Source organism: Corylus avellana, chromosome 1, assembly GCF_965113065.1.
Source record: "Corylus avellana chromosome 1, dhCorAvel1.hap1.2, whole genome shotgun sequence".
Lineage (NCBI taxonomy): Eukaryota > Viridiplantae > Streptophyta > Magnoliopsida > Fagales > Betulaceae > Corylus > Corylus avellana.
The window spans coordinates 16,660,195-16,678,043 of record NC_142490.1 but is presented as its reverse complement, the minus strand read 5'-3'; the positions used below and the strand labels follow the sequence as shown (position 1 = coordinate 16,678,043).

The following is a 17,849-nucleotide window of genomic DNA, read 5'->3' as shown; positions in this document are numbered from 1 at the left end:
CAGTCATTCTCATCTTTAGCCCCATCGCAGCCAAAACTCAAAACTTGAGAAAGTAGAATAGTAGTCTAGTGCATCACAACTGTAATAACTACCAGCTATGTCATGCTACTACGCCCAACCATTTTCTCCTCTCACTCTGCCATTCTCTTCGCGCACGTTGGCTTCCCTCCAAACAGACCAACCCCAACCCACATCCCTTCAAAAACACGCTCGTTCTCAACCCCTCCTCACCACAACGCTCACCGCTTCCTCTGCAAAACCCTTGTCTCAGGACTCATGGGTCGAATCCCTTCGCTCCCAAGCGCGGTCCAATCTCTTCCGGGAAGCCATGTTGACATACATCCAGATGTTGGCTCTGGCGGGTATTTCACCCGACAACTTCGCTTTCCCGGCTGTCCTCAAGGCCGTGGTGGGACTTCAGGACTTAAATCTTGGGAAACAGATTCATGCCCACGTTTTTAAATTTGGGTACGCCTCCTCTTCGGTCACTGTGGCTAATACCCTTGTTCATATGTATGGGAAATGTGGGGATATAGGGGACGTGTACAAGGTGTTTGAGAGAATGACTGAGAGGGACCAAGTTTCTTGGAATTCCATCATTGCTGCATTGTGTCGTTTTGAGGAGTGGGAACTTGCTTTGGAGGCGTTTCGGTTAATGCTGTTTGAGAATGAGGCGCCTAGCTCATTTACTTTGGTGAGTGGCGCGCTAGCTTGTTCAAATTTGCGTAGCCATGATGGTTTGCGGCTTGGTAAGCAACTGCATGCGTTTAGTTTAAGAACAGGAATTTGGAGAACGTATACCAACAACGCTTTCATGGCTATGTATGCTAAATTAGGAAGGGTTGCTGACTCGCAAGCTTTATTTGAGTTATTTGAGGATCGTGATATGGTTTCGTGGAACACCATGATAAGTTCCTTCTCTCAAAACGATCAGTTTTTAGAAGCATTATCATTCTTGCGTCTTATGGTTCTTGAAGGAACTAAACCGGATGGGGTCACCTTTGCAAGCGTACTTCCTGCCTGTTCTCATTTGGAGATGTTGGACAGAGGGAAGGAAATTCATGCTTATGCCTTGAAAACTACTAACTTACTTGAGAATTCTTTTGTGGGTAGTGCTTTGGTTGACATGTATTGTAACTGTCAACAAGTTGAAAGTGGTCGCCGAGTTTTTGATGGTATCTTAGAGAGGAGCATTGCACTTTATAATGCTATGGTTACTGGTTATTCACAAAATGAGCATCACGAGAAGGCCTTGAAACTCTTCTTTCAAATGGAACTTGATGGAATTTGTCCAAACACCACCACAATGTCGAGTGTTTTGCCAGCTAGTGTGCGCTGTGAACTGTTCTCTGACAAGGAAGGTATGCATGGTTATGTAATTAAGAGGGGTTTGGAGAGGGATCGGTATCTGCAGAATGCACTTATGGACATGTACTTCAGAATGGGAAAGACAGAAATCTCAGAACATATATTTAATGGCATGGAGGTCAGAGATATAGTATCTTGGAACACAATGATCACTGGTTATGTCATTTGTGGACGCCATAATGTTGCGTTCAACCTGCTACATGAGATGCAAATAGTTGAAGAAAAGAACAAAGATGATGATTATGAGGATAAGAACATGGTTCCCCTTAAGCCAAATTCAGTAACACTTATGACTGTTCTGCCGGGTTGCGCTGCCCTTGCTGCACTAGCAAAGGGGAAAGAGATCCATGCTTATGCCATCAGACACTTATTGGCATCAGATGTTGCTGTCGGTAGTGCACTAGTTGACATGTATGCAAAATGTGGCTGCTTGAACTCTTCTAAGAGAGTGTTTGATCGGATGCCCATCAAGAATGTAATCACCTGGAATGTTCTCATCATGGCTTATGGGATGCATGGGAGAGGGGAGGAAGCCTATGAACTATTTAAGGATATGGTAGCAGAAGGAGACAAGAACGATGGTTTAAGGCCTAATCAAGTTACATTTATTGCAATTCTTGCAGCGTGTAGTCACTCCAGGATGGTAAATGAAGGCCTATACTTATTCCATAGAATGAAAGAGAACCACGGGGTTGAACCTGCACCAGACCACTATGCTTGTGTGGTGGACTTGCTTGGTCGAGCAGGTCAACTAGAAGAAGCATACGAGCTTATCAATACCATGCCCCCTGGGTTTGACAAGACAGATGCCTGGAGTAGCTTGCTTGGTGCTTGTCGGATACACCAGAATGTAGAAATTGGGGAGATTGCAGCTAAGAATCTCCTTGATTTCGAGCCAAATGTAGCTAGCCACTATGTTTTACTGTCTAATATCTACTCTTCTGCCGGACTCTGGGAAAAGGCGATGGATATCCGGAAAAGGATGAAAGAAATGGGAGTAAGAAAGGAAGCTGGGTGTAGTTGGATTGAGTTTGGTGATGAGGTTCATAAGTTCGCGGCTGGGGATGGGTCACACCCACAAAGTGAGCAGCTCCATGGATTTCTTGAAATCCTGTTGGAAAAGATGAAAAAGGAGGGGTATGTGCCTGATACTTCTTGTGTACTTCACAATGTTGGTGAGGAGGAGAAAGAGACTTTACTCTGTGGGCACAGTGAGAAACTGGCTATAGCTTTTGGTATTCTTAACACCCCTCCTGGAACTACCATTAGAGTGGCCAAGAACCTTAGAGTTTGTAATGACTGCCATGTTGCTTCTAAGTTTATCTCGAAGATGGAAGATAGGGAGATCATTGTTAGAGACGTGAGGAGGTTCCATCATTTTAGGAATGGAACTTGTTCATGTGGGGACTACTGGTGATAGGTGCCAGGATTCATTTTTTTTGTTCTGAAGAATTAACAAAATTTTGTTTATATTCTAACATTCATTTTGTAATTGAGATATACCATGTAAGAATTGGCTGAGTTTTCAAAAAAATCTTGAAGCCTGGAGGTGTTGATGAGGGTACGTGTTTGAATTAAAAATTGTTGGTAGTCAACGTCTTAATCACTATTTGGCTCAACTCAAATCTAGATCCTAAATTTCAAGAACCAGCGTTCGGAGTTTATATGGAGTGTGAATTTTGTTGAAAAAAAAAAAAGGTAAAGCTTTAAAAACACCCGCATTCTTTATATGTATCAAGTTGTGAAATGTTCAGGGTGTCCATTGAATAGCGTCTTATGCTATAGGAGTTTGTCAAGCTTCTATCACGTAAGCTCCCCACTTAGAGTTTGTTTGGAATTGCGTTTGAAAAATAGAGCTTTTAAGTCAAAAATAGCTTTCAGGCAAAAACTTCATTTTTAAGCATTTGCTAAAAGTGCTTTTTGGCTATTTTTAAGCTTTTTGGACTCTTAAAAACACTTTTAAATTTGTTTACCAAACGAACACTGTTTTCTTTAAATAGGCTTTTTAAGTGTTACTTTTAGGCATTTCAAACACAATCTCAAATAGGCCCTTAGAATGATTTCTCTAATTAATTATATTTACACTTGAATGGAGTTCTGTCATTCCATTTACATCCATAGAGTAGTGCATCATGGCTTCTTATGAACTTCAATCTGCTATTTAAGTTACAGAACTTACCCAACATGTCTTTTGTGTCATAAACCTCATATGCATTGTACTTGGTTCCACTCTCAAAAGATTCAAGCCTCTCACTAAATCTCTGTACAGGTACAGTCTACTAAAACCCTGGATTTGCTAGTAAATAGATTGCAGCCAAGAATATATGAAAATGTTCATTGTTTTGACTGACTCAAAACAAATCATGACAATTGGATGCTGAAGACCTGGATTTGCAAATAAATAATGTTTCAAGACTAGTAAGTTTATCTTTAGTATACCTATACATGGATATCGTTGTTCAGCTATGGTCCTTTGCTACTAAGAAAACGAAGGGAGTAAAAAATTCCAATTTTTTTGTTTGCTGTCTTTGCAATTAGTAAACTGAGCATATCCACGGTTGAACTTAAGCTAGCTAGGGCAAAACCTAAATACTCATAGGCATGGAAGGCACATGAACATGTGAACAAGGAGCAGCTGCTCAATTCATATGTATGTTGCTCACAATTTACTACTACAACTAAAAGGTCTGTTATTTAGAAGAAAATGGAGTGATCCTCAAGCCTGCTTTCAGGCAAAAATAACTTGGGAAAAATTCCTAGAGCACATAGGAAATCTGCAATTCATATCACACAAAGCCTGAAAAAGCTAAGATTCATAGCACAAATCATACAAAGACCACTAGAAAGGATAAAGGAATGTCAGATAATCAAATCTAAAACACCAAAATTCTTTTAAGCGTTCACAAAAAGTCTACTAACAGCCTTCTTATTCAATAAGATTACTCCATCCAATTCAATCAACACTAAAAGATATCACTTCTTTTTACGCTTGGCAGCTTGCTTTCCTTGACCCTTCTTCGGTGCTCCCTTTCCTCGACGCTTCAACATTTCGAGCTTAGATAAGCGCCTAGGCAAACACAATATACACATATGTGAGATCATTCAAATGTGCATGAATCCTATCCACATACCATTAAGAGCTACTAAACATTCTTATATCGTACAAATAATCAAGCTTCATAAAAACATTCTGGAGAAATTCTTCTTAAAGTACAAAGCAGTCTTAATAGATTGCACTAAATGCAAGACTACATTGCAAATGAAGGAAGAAAAGAAGCAATTTTCATTTCATAAAATATACCAAAAAAATTACACTAAAAACACATAAATACTGAAACAAAAGTAATTTCTTTATAATTATTTTCAGAAAATGAAAAAATAATAATAATGATATGCTAAAATATTCACTGTATTGAAAGGATATTTAAGAAATTCACAATCAGAAAGAGTTGCAGCCCTAATGAAAGCTTCAAGCAATAACCAACCTTCTAGATTGACTAGTTTAAGGAGCTTATCCACATTGTATAAAGAACTTAATAATCAAAGCTGTATGAGCTCTAGCTCAAATGGCTTCCCTCCTCTTGTAGAAACAAGGTGGAGGTTTTTCTCTGATTTGCTCAACTACTATGAACCAATAAGGTGCTGCCTGCCTTTACAAAACAGGCAACCATAACAGACACTTGCTTTTGTTGACTGCTCCAAATCCACACTCATAAAGACAAACTGCTTAAAGATCCTCTCATAACACACACCTCTTCTCATAACCCAATAAGGAAGCCCATGATCCTAAAATCCTTGGTATCATGACAAGTTCCACGAAGAAAAATGTGGTTGAAAAAGCTAAGAAAATATTTCATGGTAGAGAGAGAGAGATTACTCTTGTTCTCGACGAGCCATCACAAGAGGATCATCCTTCACGATGTCATGTGGGTACCATTCAGCAACTTTGTCACCGATAAGCCTCTTTCGTAACAGCTTGTGTGGTGATCTCTGGCCTGTTGGATTAAGTACGTGCCCAAATATCCTTGCTCTTGCTTCGTTCACTCCTTCAGTGACTACCTTGGCCAGAATGTTCTTTAGCCCACCAGTAGCCATCGCCATTTCACCTTCATAAGTCAAAACAGAAGAAGCTTTTTGGTCAGATTTCGAGCACCTAATGGTACTCCAGGAACACACTCTCAAAGCACAAATACATGGGGTTAATCCTTAGTACTAAGAAAAAATTCATGTTGCCAGGAATCCCAAAATTATTGACCTACAATGCCACCACCTCGGGGCTTTCAACACCACAACTGCGTGCAAGCAAAGCTAAACTATGAAAACTTGTACAAATTCAATCCCAATTTTAGCACTATTACAAGAATATAAACCATTACATATTGCAGTTGCCGGCACGCGATAATGCAACATAACACGATCGCCCAGCAACCATTAGCAACCCATTAGTGATGTTTACATATTTGAGCCTTTACTATAACCCAATACCTTGTTTCGGCATTTTACCGAACAGGTTGCATGCACTGAGAAACCAACTTTGGTAATTGATCATAACCACGTATGAGAAAGAGAGAGAGAGCTTTGCATACCTGAATGTTATTAGGGTATAGTGGAATGTAAGAAGCAAAATAGCATTTGTGGGTTTGGTTTTTGAGCGATTGTGAAAGCGGGCGTAGAATAGGCGAGAAAGCGGTCCTGTCGTTTCACGGACAGCTACCAAAGAGGCCCAATGTCACTCTCTCCTCCAGGTCTCCAACACACCTGCGTTTTTGTGAAAATCGGTTTATGCGGTTCGGAGGAATAATATTAGCCTTATTAGGCAATCTCGTATTTTTTTGGAATTTTTATGGTATTTTACCTTGTATTTTTTTTATTATTATTATTATTATTTATAATCTTGATTATTGTTTTCAAAGTTAAATGATTAATATTTTTTTTATAGAAAATAAAAATTGAAAAAAATTATATGATAAAATACCTTTAAAAATTTAAAGGAACTTATCACTTTAAGTTAAGAGTTGCATCCTTGTGAAAATCGGTCCTTAAAAAAACCTAAAAACAAAAAACTTTGTCGGATATTTTTCTTAATCCCAATCTTTTTGAAAAAGTAGAATCGTTTTTTCCTTTTTTTAATATTTCTACTGATTTATTTTCTTATTAACTTTACAAGTAAAGTATTTTTCAGTTAGCTTTGAGCCTCACTCAAAGTGACTTAATGCTTGTAGCACAAAATTTATCCATTTACATTCTTGTGACCAGTGGCGGAACCAGATAATTGATATTCAGGGTGCTGCTAAAATTTTTTTGAGGGTGCCAAGTAGTAATTTGCATAAGGAGGAAATTTTTTTTTTTTTTTTTTTTTTGGGGTGCCGTGTGGAACTTGGGTAAGAAAATAGCAAAAATAAAAATGAAAAGCTCACGGCAACCCCCAAAGCCTTAAGTGGCTCCGCCACTGCTTGTGACAATGCAAAATCTGTTTTAATTATATATAACATTGTTACTAAAAAACAAAAATAAAATTAAATGACTAAGAGTACGTTTGGAATTGCGATTTCGCAAGAATAATCTGCATTTTAAAAAAATATCGCAGAACGTAAGATGTTTAATATTGCAATTTTAAAAAACACTTAATCTGAAATAGGAAAAAAAATTTACGATTTCTATAAGTAGGCTAAATGGTGCTTATTTGAAAAAAAGAGTGAATTTAAACCAAAATCACGATTTCGTATAAAAAATATTTAATAAAAAAATATTTTTTAACATGTTTTATCAAACGCTTTTGCGATTTCAAAAACACAATTTTTAAAATATTTAATAAAAAAATATTTTTTAACATGTTTTATCAAACGCTTTTGTGATTTCAAAAACACAATTTTTAAAATCACACTTATTAAAATCACAATTTCAAACAGACCCTAAGAACCAATACATCCAAAAGTTCTTTAAATGACTAAGAAAAATAGTTTTGCTTGAAATGTTGAAAGCACTTTAACCAGAAATCACACTTCATTTTTGTCTTTTGATGTTTTCATCTGGAGCTGCTCTTCTAACTAGCCAACAAGGAAGAAGATTAAGGGGGGAAAAAAAAAGTGCAAAGAAACAACTTTTCACAAGCTCAGATTTCTAAACGTTTGAATTAGTGTAGTTACATTGTTCCTTCAACGAATGATGCTTTTGGCAAATTAGCAGAGCAAAATTTTCCTACATCTTTTTAGTTGAAAACTTAAGGATTAGAACAATATCCGCTCTTGGTAGATCTCCAATGCCTGAATGGCCTTTTCTATGAACAACTTCCGATGCAGCCTATACCTGCACATGTTCAGATTAACATAGCAATAATTAACAGATGATCTCACTTTTACAACATGTAGAAGCCTAAAAGCTCTGGAAAATTATGGGAAGACCGCGTACTTGATTGCAGCTTCAAGCGGCCTCCGAGCTTCTGGCATAGAATCTGGCAGTAACATGAGAAAAATCATAAGCTTCAAATGTCTATACCATTATCTTTCAGGAATATTAGTAGTCTGCATTAGCCCATAGAATGCTGAAGATTTTGATCCTAGGTTAGAATCTAAGGCAAAAGTAGATAGAATCCTACTATCAAAGCAGTCTTTCCAGAGTGTGAGGATTAGCAGAGCAGCCTTACCTAGCATTTTCTGGTCATCCTCAGAGGTAGTAGGGAATTCTGCAAGCATTTGTTGGCATTCTTCCTGTAGCTCCTTCACAGCTTTCCTTTCCATACTTGGGATTGGAGGCACATCCCCATCTGACCAGGTGGGAATTGTTCTTGCAGCAGCTATGACCGCTCCATCAACAAAAGTATCTCCATCATTAGATAGCCGACCTGCTAAAAATTTTATCGGGATCGTTGGACGATAATTCCAGATTCTAATTGCTAAAAGAATTTAACATTGAGCAAGTTGTGAGAAGTAAATATCAGATAATCCATACTGTTATGATAATACTCTTCAGGAAGGCCAGATATATTGAAGACTGACAAGAAGGAATCTAAATGAATACGTGCATTGCTTCTGAACTCGATCACATCCCAAGGATTCTGCCCGCTCAAGCCAGATATAAATTTGAAGTTAATTTCAAGAAAAATACAATTACAAAACCAAATTTAAATGCAAAATATAACTTCCAAAGTATTCTAAACAGAGGTGCTATGGCCTATGAAGATGCTGCTCGCATACTTCTACCCTCCAGCACTCTACTAATTATAAGGACTTCGGGTAAGAGCACTAATCACGGGCCATGGCATAGAAAACTCATATTAAGCACAATACATCCAATATAATTTCAGTTGAGCACGTACTGAATTAAAATGACCCACACAGGGCCAAGAACTTGTCTGTGAAAGCACTTCAAACTATTTTTCCATAAAATTCAAATTTTAGATCATTGTGAAGTTTTTCCATCCAACAGCTAGGCGCATGTCTTGAAACTCATCCCAGAGATATGCAAAAGTGGGAGATTACATGAGAAGGCAATCTCATGATAACCTATTTGTATTGAAAAGGGTTTTCTCAAATTCAAATATACCAGGAAGCCAACATGATGGAATATTGTTGAGAGGATGATATTAGAAAATAATAGAGGGAAAAAAAATTCCAGCAACTGTAGCTGTTACATGTAACACCAGAAAATAATAGGTGATGCTTTAAATCTACAGCATTTATTTTGGTTGTTTATACCAAAAAATCCTTCACATGCATAGCAAATAGAAAACAGATAGTTAGAGCTCCCACTTCAATTTCTTTTTTCATTTAAAATAAGAAAAAAAAAAAAAAAATCAGACAGGGTTCTCTTACCTTAGAAAATCACATGAGACGAAAATTAAGATGATTGTTCCAAAGAAAATCTCCCAATGAGAACACAAAACATGCACCACCACGAAGTTTTGAGTATACAGGCGTTATGTCCCTTCTTAAAGTACTCAAAAAGGAAACAGAAAGAGGAAAAGGAAGTTTGACACTTAAAGGCAGCATTTAGCACTAATCTTAATAAAAAAGAAAAGAAAAGTAGGTAGGTGGTGGAGGTGAACTCATTGAACAATAAAAATATATCCTCCTCATATCAGCTAAGAAGCATTTGTAAACCATATGAAAATGTTGTATGATCCCAAAATTTCCATGTTTGCCCCTATGGGATTAGAAAGTATCATAAAATTAGTACTAAATTGGTTGTTGATTCAGTGTTTTTTGGAAACTAGACTTGACCATCTGGTCAGAAAGGTTGAACCATGACAAAGACATCACTGTGCTTAAAGTTCAAGTTAAAAGCTTGGGAAAAGCCTATTGATAATCTGTGTCAACCTCTCGGGGGAGAGGTTGACACAGATTAAAGGACTGATTGAAGGTATGCCACTACAGTATGAGAAAGTTAATACTTAAATGCTACAGATTAGTAGTAACGATCACATTGTGCACAATATTTGACAAGAAGAACCGAGTGCATAGATTTTTCGAGTTTTTTGTTCAGTAGTTGCTAAAGCTTCTAAAACCAACCAAAAGGCACTGTATTCCAAGGTGGTATCCAGATATTGCACTTACGCCTCCCTTAAAAAATATCAATAATCCTTTTCTTTTTCCTCTCTTATATTTTAAGGGCTGAATCACTTTGAGTAATCCAATCAACAGAACTTCCTTAGGTTGTCACTTTAATATATTTTAATTTTAAAGAAGTTGCATGTAAGACGAATTCACAATTTCAGAAAAGAACTTCCTTTTTTTCTTGACTCGAAAGAAATCAGTATCACTTTTTTGACTTGTATTACCATCTCAACTAGCTTAGCACCATCTGAAACAGGAAAAACAACAGAGTAGAGCTGAAAGCAAAGTACCACAGATGATGAAAACCCATATCGTTGCATGAACATGTCATTCTTCTGTCCCCTCAGGTAATCGACGGTCATCTGTGGAGTATATGAAATTAGCAGCAGATGGTGTGGAATTAGGAAGATATAACTGATCCTAGTTCTCCTTTTTTTTTTTTTTTTTTTGGCCAGTCAAACACAAGTGATAATTTGTTCTGCATAATAACACGAGGAGTAAATATTCAAAATAAATAGCTGAAGTGGAAACCAGTTCTAATTAGAATGTCAAGCCATAATCTCAATGGTAACTTCATGCACACTGAATAGCATTTGAAAGTTGACATATTTTTTTGCAGCTAGATCTTATCAGAATTACATCATCAATTTGATTTCATGAATAGCAATGGTAAGATCTTGTCAGGAAAAGCAATAATACTTGGGCGGAAATACACTTTACCCCTTGAAGTATTCACCCATTTGCACTTTTAACCCCAATGTTTAAAAAGAGATACTTAACCCCCCCCCCCCCCCTCCCCCCCAAACTTTCAAATCGTTGCAATTCGACCATTCTAACTTCTTTTTTTCCCAAAATGCCCCCATCCCAAGTTTTTTTTTTTTTTTTTTTTTTTTTTTAAAAAAAAAAGGGTAGCTAGCCACCATACACTTTACCTCCCTGAACTATCCACCCATTTGTACTTTTAACCCCAATGTTTAAAAAGTGACACTTTACCTCCCTGAACTATCCACCCATTTGTACTTTTAACCCCAATGTTTAAAAAGTGACACTTTACCCTCTCAAACTTTCAAATTGTTGCAATTCGACCATTCTAACTTTTTTTTTTTTTTTTTTTTTCCAAAATGCCCCCATCCCAAGTTTAAAAAATAAAATAAATAAAATAAAATAAAATTAAGGGGTGGCCGACAATTTGAAAGTTTTTGGGGGGGGGGGGGGGGTAAAGTATCACTTTTTAAACATTGGGGTTAAAAGTGCAAATGGGTGGATAGTTCACGGAGGTAAAATGTATTTTCCCCATAATGCTTCATGAGAGTTCTACAAAGAATCAGAATCTTAGCAAAAACAATCATTCCGTGCATAAAGATGGTGTCATTACGGGTTTACAGTCCTGAATCTATGATAGATAAATCCTTTACACGCTCTTCACTCAGATAATTTTATCCAAAAACGCAAGGACAACAAATTGAGATGTAAATTAACAATTTCTAATAAGAGCCAAATCATAATTTAAGTTCTGCAGTCACTATGATTATATAGTTGACTGAACTTCTCTTAAAGAAACAAAATTCAAAACCCCACCAAGTGCATGCATTCTGGATTTGATTACACATACTGTATTGGAATTAGGGAGTTTGGAAATTTAAGCAGGAATATAACTTATTTATTATAAATAAGATTAAAAATTAATCCCTCAATGAACTATCTCATAAGACCAACCCACTGACCTGAACATTCCTTTTGTTTATAACCTTTTCTTTTACATTGCCTCAGCACTAAAGTCATGTCCTCACATAAAACATATTATTCTGGAGGGAAAACGACTACTAGATATAAACTATTATCATTTGGTTTCTTTAGCTTAGACAAAATCCATACCACTGCACTGACTAGGACAAGGAAAAGGAAATTAACAGGCATTCTAAGGAGTTTGACTGGCACTTAGTTGTTCTCTCAACAAGATGACCTTAAATATATATCTCATAAAATCAATTACTCTTCTGTGCAACAGTATTAATCCAGGTGTTACTCTTGTAAATCCTCAGTGTACTAGGTTCTGCCCCTTTATTTGAGCCTTTTAATTCAATGTCTATTTCTATTAAAACAATTACTCTTCTGTACACTAACTTTAATGTCCATTCTCAGATATGCAATTCATTACCAAAAGTCAAGTATATGAAAGTTCAAAAGCTTAGATATCTGTCCTGCCCCTATACAGGGGGGGCACTTCTAGGTGTATCCCTTGGACATCTCCTTAAGAATGTGTATAACATTGCCCACCTCCATTGCATCATCAGTCATTAGTACTATGATTAGATCAAGTTTATATGAAAATAAAAATTTAACAAATTTAAATTAAGATCACCAAAGTCATGTCACAAATGGATAATATAAAGAAACAGGTACCATATACATACACTGAGTAAGTGAATAAAAAAACAGATAATCAAATACTCTATTGGCCTCCAGTAGTCACTCAGTAAGTGCAGTTCAGTGGTGAAATCTATAAACAACAAAGTTTTGACAGTGGTTGGAACTTCTTTGTTTGGTTTCTAACTAGAGAAGGAAATTCTTTGCCACTCAATTACAGCTACAAATGGGTTTATGACAGTACGAAAAGGTTCACAGGCAATAAAGAGTATCAACATTATTGTCATTTTTGCATAATCTAGACTATCTTTAGTATTTTTTATTTATTACATAATAAAGAGTGTTTTCTAACATGTATTTGATTTGCACAATTCTTACAGATTTACACTGTTAATACTATGTATGCATTTCCACATGAAGAAACACTTTACCTGTACAGAGAATTGATAATCAATATTTGATTTGATAAGCATAAACAACATTACCGGATCTCCTTTTTTAATCCTTTGTCCAGCATTTATCATGACTTCAAGCATTCGATCCTTAAAACGCCAGTGGAAAAAACAATTTGGTTGAAAGGAATGGTTTAGCATGTCTGGCAGAAATATGAGCAAGTTTATCAAACATATATATAACGAAAAACTAACCAACTTACACAGCAAATTAAAAACATATAAAGTGCGGGAACAGTTAAGACTCCATAAAAGGAGTGAAACAAATATAAACTGATCCTAAAATGAGTCATTGCACTTCTGGCTTTGGAAGTGATGTCAAAACTTTAATTTGCAGTTGAACATTTTCTGTCATGTCTCCCCATAGTCTTCTACAAAAGTAATATTGAATGTACAACACTATTTTTAGGCAAAAATCCAAAATGGTCCATCCAATTTTGCTTGTATTGTGTTCATCCCTCCGTTTTTAATTTGATCCATTTAGTCGTTAGAGTTCCTCATCGCATTCAATATGATCCCTTTGTTCAGTTCCGTCAACATGAGTTCTATGAGACATGTGTTTCTCTTGTATACTCGTGTACTTGAGAGCACCTTATGCTTTTATTGATATTTCGATTACTTATCAAAAAAACACAAAATTGTTGTAAGACATGTGACCTTTGAACAAGGGAGATGATGCAGTCCAGTGAGAGCGTAACTCTCAACTCCAGCTCTTGATTCTGTAGCCAAGCACCAACAAAATCAAGGAATGAAATGAGTGGGTCTCAGCCTTCATGGCCACCATGGAAGTCTGATCACCCCAAACTCCCAATCTCAGCTTCTTATGGCTCTCAAACACCTAACTCACCAAATCCAATAATAAAAGATAAAAGACTGGTAATAGGTTTTGAAAACAAAGTTGGGGGTGTATCTGAGGTTGGTATTTTAGATAAATTGCCAATGGTATGATGTCATTTTGGTGATCATCTGGTCTCATGTGACACTGGACGGGACAGATATGGATGGAAGGAATACATTGAATGCAATCTGAACTTCAGGGACTAAATTAGAAATACAATGACTAAATTGACAACACACACAAACTTAGAAGGACAAATTCATATTTTAGCCTTATTTTTATACTTGGTTAAATGGATCTATAATGACGCAATTCTCACTAAAAGGTATTTGGTCATTAGCGGAACCCAGATAGCATGTCCTATTTGACATATGTTGCAAGAAAAAGTTTCCTGTTAAGATCTTCACAATCAAATCTTTTTCTTCTTAGAGCTCTTTTATCATTAGACAGGGGACATATATTTTGAGTCTGTTAAACATCCCCAAACTTGGATAGTAGGTGGATTCCAGTTTCTAGTGAGACCAAACGACTAGGGAAACCAAAAATTCTTTATGGGTTTTATCACAATGAAACTTTTATTGAAAGAAAAGTGCAACTAGAACACTACCAAAAACACCTTATATTACACAGCGACATCGAAATGCACCTGAAGGCAAGTCTAGCAATTATCTATTTTAGAGGAACATATACTAATTTCAGGATGATTTCTGCCTCGGCAGCTTCATTTACAATGAATTTCTTCTATCACACAAGCATACAAATGGGAAACTATTCTAAGGACAGCCTAATTGTAATTTAAAGGAACCAAAAGGAATAAAGTAGAAATAATTCAATACATAAAGTCAAAGATACAGAGCATAAGGTCAAACCAAGTAAGAACCTAAACCTATATCCATCACTTGCATATCGAAATCCCTTAAAAAGAAAAAATACATAAAACCTCTCACATAATCTATCCCCATTGCCAGAGTGAAAAGGTTTCATGCACTACTGTCTAACAAAGTACCATGTCTACATTATGTAAATTACGAAAATAAATTTGAATTCTGTGCAGAAGATTACATTACTTTTCTTTTTTTTATCAAGTTAACAAAATTTTATTCCAATGAAAATTTAGTATATTCCGACACTGCATGGTGTTATCTTTGCAATATACCATTATCATGGGCAAAACTATTAGACAATATGATTAGCAGAATTTACAGGAATAAAAGGTTACCAGCATAAGGGATTAACATATTTGAATCTTGGACGAGTGCACCAATCCTCAATTGCATGTTAATGCATCGTGATTGTGCTATACCCACTGCCCAAATGAATCTCTCAGGATCAGGGGCAAGGCGCTTTATTTTAAGTGGTACACCTGAGTGCTGAGTGCAGTTAAACAGACACAAATACATTATTAAAGATTTTATTGAGATACTGGAGTACATAATGGAAAAGGATAAACAGAATGCTTGCTATAGTAGAAAACAGACAGGTTTCTTAGTACCCAGTTCTTTTCCCAAAATTCCAAGGCTCGGTGCTGCTGTTCTCTCATAGCTGAAGCAAGCTTAGCATCCTGAAGCTCTAAAAGATCGTCCTATAGCAAATATAGAGCAATAGGGAACAACAAGGTCAATAATTGTGGAAGGACTTTAAAAGAATAACTGTCAAGAATTATCAAACTGACTATTAGAGGGCCACCAAGATAGTTTCTACCAGTAAAGAACACTTCTTGGACTCACAAGTAACAGAGCCACTTCATTCAAGTTGATGCCAAATTTCTATGATCATGATTTTTAAGTCCACAATTAACACAATCATAGTGGCTTCATGTAATGGCTTATATGGCTTATGTGGCTTATATTTATGTATAATACTCATTTAGTCCTCTATTCTCTTTCTCCTTATCACTCAAAGTCAGGAGTTTGAATGATGAAGAAGATATTGCGCCCCCCCTAATAAAATTGCAAGGGATGTCCTTCATGTGAAAAAAAAAAAAAAAAAAAAAGTACTGCATTCAAAGATTGATAAAATACATGAGAATCTATGAACAGGAGAGTGAAAAACACTACAAAAATTTCAAAGAACCATTAGAGCTCCAAAGATTTACAGTCTGCAGTCACGCACCTCTGTAGCTAAAAGCAAGCTAGTGCACTCCTCTGCACTAGGTAAAAAGTCACCATACAACTGCCAAAAGTTATTCTCCCGATCAAATGCATATAAAAGAAGGCACGCTAACCTTAGGTCCCAATCTGTCTGCCACAAAGAGTTACCCCATATAAAAATCCACTCAGACAAATTAAAAAAAAAAAAAAAAGAAAAAAAAAAAGGAAAAAGGCATTAATTGAAAATCAGTATCCAGACAAACTTGTTCGCCCATTGAACTAAAAAAAAGAATGAATTATACGTTGGAAGCAGAGTTTAATAAGGAAAATTCTATTATATTATACAATGAATGCTCTAAGTAAGCAATTAAGCCTTAATTACTTTATATTAAGTGGAAATTGCAATTACCTGTGGATTGGTTGAGTTGATAATATCAAATATAGGATGACCCACTGGTATTATATCTGGGAAAAACATCCATGGGAGCTTTTGGCTTATGGTTAACATCAATTCTAGTGGAATTTCCATAATTACCTGCACAATTAAGTACAAAGCTAAATTAAAAATAGAAAACTAGAAAAGGGACTCCATGATTAACCATGACATCAAATTCTGAAAATTATCTATAACACAAAATATCAGTAGTCCTGTCAAAATCTGCAAGAACAAGATCAGTAGCTAATTCAATAATGGGGGCAAACTGACTGACAGACTAATGATTAGGAAGCTATAATGCCATCAATAACACTCATCAAGTGAAGCCACTCACCCTGGCTCGGCGAAGTGGTTCAACATCTTTGGCTGCATACACTCCAAATCCATCTGGTCCTTCTTTGAAGTCAATTCCATATGCTCTCATGCTCCGTACATAACCAATCTTATAGAAATCAGGGTCTGCTGGCTCCAACTATGTGAAAAATAAAATAAAATATTCAGCAACGAAAATTTAATATCATACCAAGAAGAAACCATATATCAAATGGGTATGTGTTACAAATGAATACCCAAACAACTTCCCTTTTTGGTTTACTAGTATAATTCCAATGAACATGGAAATTCACTGACTTGTATATATGAGCTTGAGAAATCAATGCAATACTGCCTTTCAAAAATCCAACATTCTTATCCTTAAGTTTTCTCAACCACTAAAAAGTAAATGAAGAAAAGAGGTTTTTACCTCAGAGAGTGATTCTTCGACTTGGGTACTTTGGTATATCGGATATGGAGGAGTCTCAGTGGTCGCTCTAATGGGTTTCACGTGATTTTGGATGTCCGTAGCAAAAGAATAACTGGGTCGTGGTGAACAACCATGGTGGAAATTCTTCAACTGATTCACATATACAACCAAATTTTAGACACAAAAAAAAAGCACATAAAGAAGTAAATACACAGAGAGAGAGAGAGAGAGAGAGAGAGAGAGAGTTGGGACCTTGGGGTTAGAGATGAAGCAGTGGGTGGGATGGTGAAGAGGAAGAGAGGAGGCCATTAGAGAGAGGTGAGAAGTCTCACTGCATAATGCATATGGTTTAGTTCACTGTGTTTAGTGATATCCCCAGTTGAATTTCGAAGGAAAGAAACGTTATCCACTTCACTGGCCCGCCCACGGACGATGTTGATAATTGACTACCTAGGAGTAATTACCAATAATTTTGATATTTTTACAGTAGAAGCACTGAAAACAAAAATGCAGAACTATATATATCTCTGTTTGTTAATATATTTCTGGAGTATTTTTTTATTTTAAATTGGAAAAAAAAATATTTTGATATGATATAAAAGCGTTTTATTTATTTTGAGTGGAGAAAATAAAAGGCAGAAAATAGAAATTTTAACAAACAATGCTGGTCAGATACAGGTCTTGTAATTTGATCTCATGTATATTTAGAAATCAGATATTCATAATGTGGATATTTATTAAAAATAACGTTCAAATTTTATGTTATTTCCCTATTTGTCAAATAAAGGAGATATTTTTTCTTAGAAAAAGTTTTCTCTAAAATTGGGTTCAGAAAAATTCAAATCCATCAATTAAAATTGATATATGTTCTTTTAAGTAATGCTATATATTATACATTGTTTATCTTATAATTATTCTAAATTGTTAATGTGATCGGCCTGACTAATCTTGAATCAATTATTGTTCAAAGAAAAAAACTTTTGGGTGTGTTTGACAAACGTTTT

The 17,849-nt window shown here is 36.0% G+C and overlaps 3 protein-coding genes across 5 annotated transcripts; 1 reads left to right on the top strand and 2 right to left on the bottom strand.

Moving 5' to 3' along the window:
- On the top strand, positions 1–2,932 carry OTP84 (Tetratricopeptide repeat (TPR)-like superfamily protein). The gene has a single exon (XM_059582644.2). It carries the CDS (start codon positions 98–100, stop codon positions 2,783–2,785), a length of 2,688 nt encoding a protein of 895 aa, XP_059438627.2. The 5' UTR covers positions 1–97; the 3' UTR covers positions 2,786–2,932.
- A 1,179-nt stretch (positions 2,933–4,111) lies between these two features.
- LOC132171843 (37S ribosomal protein S27) lies at positions 4,112–6,157 on the bottom strand. Its single transcript, XM_059583250.2, has 3 exons — positions 5,955–6,157; positions 5,246–5,474; positions 4,112–4,435 (listed from the first exon to the last, which is right to left on the bottom strand). Exons 2-3 carry the CDS (start codon positions 5,467–5,469, stop codon positions 4,342–4,344), a joined length of 318 nt encoding a protein of 105 aa, XP_059439233.2. The 5' UTR covers positions 5,470–5,474; positions 5,955–6,157; the 3' UTR covers positions 4,112–4,341.
- Positions 6,158–7,454: 1,297 nt separating this feature from the next.
- On the bottom strand, positions 7,455–17,253 carry PTAC14 (plastid transcriptionally active 14). 3 transcript variants are annotated; one of them, XM_059581591.2, is made up of 13 exons: positions 17,098–17,252; positions 16,846–16,995; positions 16,438–16,575; positions 16,077–16,202; positions 15,690–15,818; positions 15,070–15,159; positions 14,797–14,947; positions 12,773–12,882; positions 10,211–10,282; positions 8,317–8,422; positions 8,012–8,212; positions 7,777–7,819; positions 7,455–7,674 (listed from the first exon to the last, which is right to left on the bottom strand). In XM_059581591.2, exons 1-13 carry the CDS (start codon positions 17,152–17,154, stop codon positions 7,596–7,598), a joined length of 1,452 nt encoding a protein of 483 aa, XP_059437574.2. In that variant the 5' UTR covers positions 17,155–17,252; the 3' UTR covers positions 7,455–7,595. The 3 variants fall into 3 exon arrangements, with proteins under 3 accessions (XP_059437574.2, XP_059437575.2, XP_059437576.2); XM_059581592.2 differs by having other exon boundaries at positions 8,012–8,209; XM_059581593.2 differs by lacking the exon at positions 15,690–15,818 and having other exon boundaries at positions 17,098–17,253.
- Between the last annotated feature and the right edge of the window lie 596 nt (positions 17,254–17,849).